The sequence below is a fragment of the Octopus bimaculoides genome, chromosome 11, assembly GCF_001194135.2.
Source record: "Octopus bimaculoides isolate UCB-OBI-ISO-001 chromosome 11, ASM119413v2, whole genome shotgun sequence".
Classification (NCBI taxonomy): domain Eukaryota; kingdom Metazoa; phylum Mollusca; class Cephalopoda; order Octopoda; family Octopodidae; genus Octopus; species Octopus bimaculoides.
In genome coordinates this window covers 7,617,296-7,627,547 of record NC_068991.1, presented here as the reverse complement: position 1 = coordinate 7,627,547, position 10,252 = coordinate 7,617,296, and the positions used below count along the sequence as shown (strand labels likewise).

At 36.3% G+C, this 10,252-nt stretch overlaps 2 protein-coding genes across 3 annotated transcripts in view; both read left to right on the top strand.

The window, feature by feature from the left end:
- Positions 1-3,244, top strand: part of LOC106874873 (uncharacterized) — a 6,335-nt gene extending 3,091 nt beyond the window's left edge. For both annotated transcript variants that reach the window (XM_014922770.2, XM_014922771.2), the window contains exons 3-4: positions 360-481; positions 1,070-3,244. In XM_014922770.2, coding sequence (XP_014778256.1) covers positions 360-481; positions 1,070-2,671 — 1,724 coding nt within the window. In that variant the 3' untranslated portion in view covers positions 2,672-3,244. The remainder of the gene's footprint in view (positions 1-359; positions 482-1,069) is intronic.
- Positions 3,245-4,013: 769 nt separating this feature from the next.
- The window catches only part of LOC106874871 (probable methyltransferase TARBP1), a 30,707-nt gene continuing 24,468 nt past the window's right edge, over positions 4,014-10,252 (top strand). The window contains 5 exon segments of the mRNA XM_014922769.2: positions 4,014-5,644; positions 6,988-7,054; positions 8,102-8,247; positions 8,919-8,971; positions 9,458-9,503. Coding sequence (XP_014778255.2) covers positions 4,526-5,644; positions 6,988-7,054; positions 8,102-8,247; positions 8,919-8,971; positions 9,458-9,503 — 1,431 coding nt within the window. The 5' untranslated portion in view covers positions 4,014-4,525.

Here is a 10,252-nt window from a genome sequence, read left to right as displayed (position 1 = left end):
TATACATATATACGACGGGCTTCTTTCAGTTTTCCATCTACCAAATCCACTCACAAGGCTTTGGTCGGCCCGAGATTATAGTAGAAGACACTTGCCCAAGGTGCCACGCAGTGGGAATGAACCCGGAACCATGTGGTTGGTAAGCAAGCTACTTACCACACAGCCACTCACGCCTTTATTTTGCATCCAAAATAATGAAATGTTTAAGATTTCTTCTGGGTTGGTTGAAATATTTCTGTACTTCGTACCACATATCCACACCTTCACTTAGTCATGAAATAACCCAAACGAATTTAATTTAATCTAATTCTTGGATCTTATTTGCATTTCTACCCTGACAACATTTATATTCTCTTTAGGAAAAAGAACAGCTTTGCCTGTCAGAGGCCCAAGACCTGTACTAACGAAAGAAGAAGAGAAATGTTTGAAGTGCTGGATCAAAGATATGTCAAAATATGGATTTAAGTTAACGGGGGAGGCGGTATGTTTCCTATTTATCTTAAATTTATTCATGATATTTTATCTTTTATCTTTTACTTATTTCAATCACCGGACTGCGGCCAAGCTGGGGCACTGCCTTGAAGGGTTTAATCAAACAAATTGACTTGAGTACTTGTTTTTTTCTTTAAGTCCGATACTTATTCTATCAGTCTTTAGCTAAGCTATGGGGATATAAACAAACCAGCACCAGTTGTCAAGTGGTGGGAGAACAAACAAAGACACTCCCCCATGTGTGTGTGTGCATGTGTTTATCTGTGTGTGCGTGTGGTTATGTATGTGTGTGTATATGATTGACTTCCACAATTCTTATCTACCAGGTTCAATGACAAGGCATTGGTTAACCTGGGGCTATAGTTGAAGACACTTACCCAAGGTGTTGCACAGTGGTATTGAACCTGAAACTGTGGTGTTGCAAAATGAGCTGCTTAACCGCACAGCCATGCCTGCACTTATACTATTGTGTAGAAAATTAAATTTTTTTTAAAGATAACATTTGTTAGGAATGGTTAATTTTACTTGATTGAAAATAAAAAAAATAAGTGAAATTTGTTTCTTTTTTCTATAATAGATTCGGCAATGTGTCAAACAATATCTGGATCAATGTGAATGGAAAGTTGATATGTTCATGGATAATCTACCAGGAAAGTCATGGTTGTATGGATTTATGTCAAGACACCAAGATCTAAATATAGGTTCAATCAACAAATCGAAGGTCAATAAAACAATGACCACAAAAGAAAATCGTACACGTGACTGGTTTAAACGCTTCCAAGAAATGCTTTTGGAAGAAGACATTACACAATCTGAACAAATCTATTACTGTGATGAGATTAGCTTTCCATTGCATACAAAGACTGGAAAACTTGCAACGGATGTCTTAATGAAAGACGACTATCATTTAACTTCTCCAGGCTATTCACAAATAACTGTACTGATGGCAATATGTGCTGACGGAAGAACCCTTTCACCTTTTGTTGTGTACCCTGCTAAGTCTTTCAGTGTTTCTATAACGATTGATCTCCCAGCTGGTACAAAAGCTATTCATTCAGATTGTGGAGGAATGACACAAAACACATTTTACTCGTGGTTGAAAGATTGTTTCATTCCATCTCTCCCAACCCTTGAAAATCGGAGTAATGTTGTATTGTTGTTGGATGGTCATAAATCGCATAAAGATATTTCTTGTAGCACTTTGTGCAAAGTAAACAATGTTATTCTTTTTTGTTTGCCATCACGTTGCAATCAAATTCTACAACCTTTGACCAATATATATGTGGGACCATTGAAAGCCAAGTGGCTGCAAGCATGTGAAGAATGGATCCGAACTAACGGTGTTTCTGTTGATAAAATAACTTTTGCTAGAGTTTTCAAGAAAGCTCATATAAATGCTTTAAATGAATTATCCATTGTAAGTAACTTTGCATGTGCTGGTATCTGGCCCTTAAATCAACATTTTGACAATGAGGCTACTGACATTTCAACAACATCTATCACTGATTTAGATGTTTCTACAATTTCATTATCTGATATGCACCATGGATTAACTTCTCAGCTGGTAGCATCTTCTCCAGTTTTAAATGTATCTAATAAAAGTAATGAGACTGAACTTGAGGAAGCTTTATCTTTTAATCCGTTTGAATTAAAAAATGCATCCACTTCCAAAGAATCAATGTTGCTATCACCACAACCTATTTCTTCCTCTGTGATTACATCAATTTTGCAAAGCAGTGGAACTTCATCTTTGAATGGTCAAAGTAACTCTGAGGTCATTACACCTCAACATTCACCAATGAAGTCCAAAGTGCTTTTAGCTCTTGAGGCAATAGAGACAACACTTAGTCCTGATGAACAAATCTTATACAGAAGAAACTTTGAGGTCAGTCTTCCATGTGATGATGTTGTGTATCATTGTTGGAAGCTGTTAAAACTGCATTTAAAGAAAGAAGAAAGCAGGCAACTGAAATTGAAATATAACCGAGCCAAGAAAGACCCCTTGGTAACTCAGAAAAAATTATATAATCTCTTGAAAGCCAAACAACAAGCAATAAAAACAAGAAAAAATGACCTTCCGAAAGGGAAACAAAAGCTGAGAACAAGACAGGATACTAAAACAGCAATGAAAATAAGGACCACAAAGAAAAAGAATGCAATTTTAAAAGTAACCAGATAAAAATAAAATAAATACTGCTGCAAACCTTGGTAGACTATAAAAAACCTGAAGTTCTTTACTCCTCTGAGGAATCAGAACCTTCAAGTCAAGAGGCAAAAGATCAAGTTCTAACTTGCATGGTTTTTTTGTCTGATATGTAGAATATGTTGTATTCGAAAAGATAAGAATGTGTAGATCTTGCTGATAGAAGGAGGAATATACATGCTGGGTGGAATACTTCACAGTGACTCTAAATCACCCCGAGTCATCTGATACTCTCACAGGAGCTGACCAGACAGCAAAACAGCTTGAAGTTACAAGGGAACCCGTTATTGAAGATGAGGTCATCTGGGCTCTCAAAAAACCTAAAGAACTCCAGCTCAGGATCTCAGATTCAGAAACAATGGTCTAGAACTAATGTTCGTTTAGATAAGAATACATAACGAAGGACAATGATGTGACATTGTCATTGTCTGTAAAATGTTAAAAAATAAAATTGAGGAAAAAAATTGTAACTTAATGAATTGATCATTTTTTTATGTAATAAATTTTTAATCAAAAGAAGATGAATTGTTTAATAAATTAAACAATATTCCTTCTGCTCTTTTTAATGCTTGAATATATTGAAATGTTTGAATAAAGAATACCATATTAAAGCAGATTATTATGCAAACAGACACACACATGTGTATTGTGTGTGTGTATTCTCAGCGAAGCATTGTGTTATTTAGCAAGGCAGACACAAAGGTTTTTAAAATTTTTTTATCGTTTACGTCAGTCAATGGACTGCGGTCATGTTGGGGCACTATAGTTTGGCATTATCTAATATATGAATTCAATACCATTGAAATGATATCGTTAAAGCAATTATCTGAATTTTATGGGCACTTATTTTGTCTCCGCCAGAATTACGGCAAATAAAATACGGGGGAAAACGAACAGATCTTTCAACAATGTCTGATGTTCGTTTTGAAACTGTTATTTAATACACAATTCGAGCCGTGGATGTGGTGACGATAACATATTACCACAATCTTTTGCTTTTAAGTCGAGTTTTCTTTTTCGTATCGACACTTTTATATCGCGATGTTGTTTGTTGGCACTCCGTCGCTTACGACGTCGAGGGTTCCAATTGATCCGATCAACGGAACAGCCTGCTCGTGAAATTAACGTGCAAGTGGCTGAGCACTCCACAGACACGTGTACCCTTAACGTAGTTCTCGGGGATATTCAGCGTGACACAGTGTGACAAGGCTGACCCTTTGAATTACAGGCACACCAGAAACAGGAAGTAAGAGTGAGAGAAAGTTGTGGTGGAAGAGTACAGCAGGGTTCGCCAACATCCCCTGCTGGAGCCTCGTGGAGCTTTAGGTGTTTTCTCTCAATAAACGCTCACAACACCCGGTCTGGGAATCGAAACTGCGAGTCCGCTACCCTAACCACTAGGCCATTGCAAATGGCAGTTACCTCCCTGTCATTAGTCGTCTGCTTAAAGTAAAACTAGGCGAGGCTACTTATCAACATCATCAATGCAGCGGACTTGTGTCAATAACAAAACAGCTTAAACCAATTATTGTTGTTGCTGGAAAGACGGAAGTCTGTTTAATTCTAATCTTCACGCTGAAGAGTTCCACCACATGGTTAGCAACGTGTGCCACACTTATTTAAGGTACACGTACCTTGTGATACACGTGTTGCGTATTTTAATTTGTTTTTCTCCTAACCAAGCTTCTGTTGATTGAAAAGAATTTACTATTGTTATGATTATAAAGTATGAAAACTAATTACTAGTTTTCATTTTATATTTATTTTCGGAAAATATAGGTGTGTTTACAATATATTTTGTGTTGTGAATACTTCATAAAAATTAAAGCCATGGATATTCTCAATTCAGAAATAAACCTTTTTCAAGTGACTCTAAATATAGTGAACGATTCTGGTGATGCCATCGACCATTCTCTTGTTACAGATATCATTGTACAGCTCTTAACTCGGATATCGAAACGTGTATCTTCGAGCACCTGTATGGAGCAGTTAGTTCAAACCACACCTTCGCTTGATCGGATAATTAAAACATATCAAGACAAAAACATTGAATGTGTTGTATCAAGTGATGCGATTAAACCTATTATAGGTGAAATCGTCACTGAATTCTATTCAAAACTTTTACAATTTCAACATCATTTACCTCTCGGTTTTAGTATACCTTACGAACAGCTAGCACCGCTTTGTGATGTTTTTATTTTATGTCTAGACTTGTGCCCTCATTCAATCCAAAATAACATCATTCATATGTTTAAGACGTCGATTTTGCATTATATCCACGAAAACCCGACTGCTTTTGGTAAATATCAAATTACATGTACGTTTGTTGATGTTCGGATTGTTATCGAAACCTTAAAAAGAATTTTAAGGAAAGCCTCCGCTGTCAATTTTGAATTTCCGATCGTAGGAGAAATTGTCCAATGCCTGTACCCAGTATTTATTGAAGCTTTCAAAGTTTTTGATGAAACCTTAGTTGGTCAGATTAGTTGTACATTATTGAAAGATATGATACGATCTTGTGACGATAACTATTCACAAGCTGTAGCACTTTGGGCAGTTATTGCTGACATTTTAAAGGAGACTGAAACATGTTCAGACGAAGTTTATAACTGCAAACCACTGACCATTCTATGTTCTCTAGCTGACTTTTGGTTTCCTGTTAAACAGAATATTCAAAGTAAACAATTTCTAGATCTCCGTTGTGACCCGCTCTTCTGGAATTTATTGCAACAGGGGTTTAGTCAAAATAATTCGCTAGCGAGAAAACAGTCTATATATCTATTAAAACGAATTGTTGATTTATGCAATCAAACTCAGGAAAACTTGAAGTGTTCTCTTTCAGAAAGTCATCAAGTGCCATTATTTTGGTGGGACAAACAACATTCCCATCAACTAACAAAACTTTGGGACGATTTTATTATTCTGTTTGAAATATTCGAAGAAAAACAGGTATATATTTATTAATAAATTCCAGTTTATAATTACAATCACTCTTACATTTACATTCATTTTTAAAGTTCTATTTTGGTAGGCAGAGCTACACTAATTTACTTTACTTGTGAATTTAAAACCCGAAATAGCATTTCCAGGAATTCCTTTTCCTGTCTTACTGTTTAATGGAGATATTATTAACACTAATATGTTAAAACATTAACGATATTACACTAGTCTTAGCAACATCAATGCTTTGAATTATCTAGTATCAAACCATTCTCGTTTCTTTACACCAATCAGATTAAACTCTGTAATGATTATAACTACATCAAACATGCTATCAACCAGTAAAGAAATTTAGTCTATGTAGTCGCCGAAGGCAGGGTGGTCACAAGACACTGGCAGAATACATTAACCAGCTACTTGTATAAGAGATAGGAACACTAAGCAGTTGCCTGTGGACTTCATGGGTTTAGGGGCCCAATTCTGATCTACGAAGGCTGTGGTTTTCTGTCAATAAATATATATGACAGGGCTCCAGGGCATTAATTTGCTGTCAATAAATAATATAATAGGGCCCAGTGTAATTTGCCTAAGAGCCCAATTCTGATCAATAAAGAAATATGATAGGACCCAGTGCACTGATTTGCCCAGGGGGGAGTCAATGTTGAAATGACCCAATTCTGACCTATGTATGCTGTAATTTTCTGTTAGTGAATACTATAGGGCCCCAGTGTACTGATTTGCTCAGGGGCCTTGTGGGCTTAGGGCCCCAATCCTGATCCATGCATGCTGTGGCTTGCTGTCAGTAAATAAATACAATAGGGCACAATGCATTGATTTGCCAAGAATGGGGTGGTGGTAGCACTAATGCTGCTAAGACAGCCTTGCTTTATGTTATGTATTTGCTCAAGCAGAACTGGTGGGGCACTTATTAGTATTTAAAATCAATTTTAAAACAACCAACAAGTAAACATTCATAAAACGATTGTTGATTCAGTTGGTAAAATTTGACCAAATGCTAAAGTAAAGGCTGAAAGTTTGAAAACCTATGGCACATTTTTCAGTATACAGCTGAAAAGTTAATTGAACAAATGGTCCAGATGGAGGGTTCTGATAAGCTATATCTGCTGTACCCTCGTGCTATAGTTTGAGCTGTGCTTATTGCATTCATTCACTAAGTATTACAACAGTAAGGAATGGTATATAACTATGAAATATGTTCTGTGATATTCCCACAAAGTAAGCTTGAAAAATTAAATTATTTTTCTTTTGTGCAGTTTATATGTGTATTTATGTGTGTGTGAGAGAGGGAGATAATCTTATTGATTTGATTTACTGATTACAATTTCTTTTAGGTACATATCATAAAACCTCTTCTTCCCCGTTTCTCAAATCTTGTGGAAGCCACTACAGACAATGGAGGTATGTAGCTTGTTGATGTATGCTATGCTCTGTTGATTGTGTTTCATGGACAAAGACAAGTTTAGTACTTATAACTAGAGAGTTCTTTTTTCTTCTCTTACATAAACATATGATTAGATTCCTTTCTTCTTGACACCCATTCCATTTCTCACTTCTTAGGGAGACTGCTCCCTAGCAGAAAGCTCTGAGAAAGAGAGCTTGGATAAAATGCAGAATATAAGAAATTGAAGTGTTTTACATATATTTTTCAATATTAAGATGTTTAGTTTTGTTTTTTTTGTTGCTGCAAATTTAAGTTGCAAACCATCCATCCGTCCATCCATTCTTGCTGTCAACTGTTCACTGAAGGGTTATGGGGGTAGAATCCTCAGGCAGTTCCTTATAGTTGGGTCTCAAGGGGTGTGTGTGTGCAAACCTAGCATTATGTGTTTCATAGTGAAAACGAAATTTCTATTTAATTGGGAATTGCCGGACAATTTTCTCTTCGAGTCTAACCATTTTAAGTCGTAGTGGAAATGCGACCTATGTCGCAAATAGGCATATGAATATTGTATAAATTTTATAATTGAAAAATTTACTATATTTTGTATATACAAGTATGCCAGCCTGTGGGTGCAATAAAATGGGCTCGTGGGCGTAATTGTGCCTGCGGGCTGGGGTTTCCCCACCCCTGTTGTAGACAAACCTCTCATTACAAATTACCTCATATCTGTCAGTCTGGTTTATGTCTCCATCCTGTCTTACTCTCTATTTCGACAAATAACCACTGCACTCCTTTGAAGTTATTTCCTATATGCACTCTCTTACACACACACAAATATTTATCCATAACATCTGTCTCTCTTCTGGACATCTCTATTAGCTCTCACTTCTTTACCCCTTACACTAATCACTTTCCCTATTACTTCCCATCTATAACTTTCCACTAAATATAAAGAAGACATGCCATTTAATTGTCAATTGTGAAATTGTTTTATTCTGTTTTGTCATTTCTTATTGTTTCCTTGCTTTGTGACTAATATATTTTGTAATGTTTTACAATGGTAGGTTTTCTTCTGCATTCTTCCTGGCTTCTGGTTCTAATATCCCGTTGTCTCCTTCATGAAAACATTTTCCTTATCAAATGGGCTGTCAACGTTGCTCTAGATTTCAACCTAGTCACATGTCCTTTTATTTGGCAAGATCAAGAATCAGTGAGTTATAACTTCAATAACAATATTTTTGTTCTAATTTTGCATGCGTCATCATACTACAGAATTGTGTAACTGTATTTACAAATTCACTTTAAAATAAGAAAATGGAAAATATTTACATACAGATGTTTCTATCTAAAGACTTTCAAATTATACATAGAAATTCCTACTTAATCACCATTAATTCATATGCCTGTTTTCTTGTGATTTACTTTGGTTTTATTTCTCATTGTTCCTTGGGGCAAGTGTCTTCTACTGTAGCCTTGGGTTGACTAAAGCCTTCTGAGTGGATTTCATAGATGGAAACTGAAAGAAGCTCATCATATATATGTGTGTGTCTTTATGTCTGTGTTTATCCCCCATCACTGCTTGACAACTGGTGTTGGTGTGATTACATCCCAATAACTTAGCAGTTTGACAAAAGAAACCAATAGAATAAGTACCAGGCTATGAAAACACATAAGTATCGGGATCAATTCATTCAACTAAAAATTCATTAAAGTGGTGCTCCAGCATGGCTACAGTCTAAAGGTAAAACGAGTAAAAAAAAAAATAGAATAAAAGGTAAATCTTTAATTCTGCATAATGCAGAGTTTCATTTCAAAACTAAAACCTGAGCTAATGTAAATACTTCATTATTATTTAGAATATGTAATTTTTTTTTATTGTAGTACTTCTCTGGAAAATTTCTGGGTTCTTTGAAGGAAATTAAGTTATATGGACGGTATGTATTATCATCATTATCATCATCATCAACATTTAATGTCTGTTTTCCATCGTGGCATGAGTAGGATGGTTTAACAGGAACTGGCAAGGCCAGGAGCTGCACCAAGTTCCACAGTCTGTTTTAGCATGGATGCGCTTCCTAATGTCAACCACTTTACAGAGTGTACTGGGTGTTTTATGTGGCACCAGTACCCAGACCTATGCTTTTTACAATGCACTTTGGTTTTAAGATCTCAATTCTGTTGTGGTGGGCAGGTTTTCTTGAGCACAGATAATGTTACCATTGTTTAAGCATTAAAAACCTAATGTACTGAAAACATCGTAAAAAAATAAACAACAAATATGGAAATTATCTTTCTTCATTAGTATACTGATTAGTCATATATTCTTATGCTGATATTCTTATGAAGAGGGTTGCATGTGTCAACAATGACCTTACTAAAGTTTGAGTTTTCAAATATTTTATTAACTTGCATTGTTACAGATGTACATTCAATAAACTAATGGATCAATCTTCAATGAATACAATGGTTAGGAATCTTTTGCATATAACTTACTGGATAATGTAATGAAAATAGTGCAAGGAAATTAATCATTGCATATAATTAATATATGTTTGTGAATACTACAGTTAAAGTTTGTGCTTTTTGTCGACCATGACATGAGCATGTTACTTAAAAGTGAAAGCATGGGAGAGAGAAAACAACTTGTTGAGACAAACATAGATTCTCCTAGACAGCTACACAGCTCTCCGGTTAGGTTAAATTTGTCAGTCTTTTTATAGCTGTTAGCCATCCTTCAAAAAACTTTGTCCAAACTGTTTGATGGGAAAACTTGCTTACTTCTTTTGAATTTGCCACCTCACCTGTGCTGATTGGTTGTATCATATTCATGTGAGTGTTAATATCTTTTCATCATCATCGTTTAACGTCCGCTTTCCATGCTAGCATGGGTTGGACGATTTGACTGAGGACTGGTGAAACCGGATGGCAACACCAGGCTCCAGTCTGATTTGGCAGAGTTTCTACAGCTGGATGCCTTTCCTAACGCCAACCACTCAGAGAGTGTAGTGGGTGCTTTTACGTGTCACCCGCACGAAAACGGCCACGCTCGAAATGGTGTCTTTTATGTGCCACCCGCACAAGGCAGTCCAGGGGCACTGGCAACGATCTCGCTCGAAAATCCTACAGGAGCCAGTCAGGCGGTACTGGCAACGGCCACGCTCAAAATGGTGCATCTCATGTGCCACCCGCACAAGAACCAGTCCAGGGGCACTGGC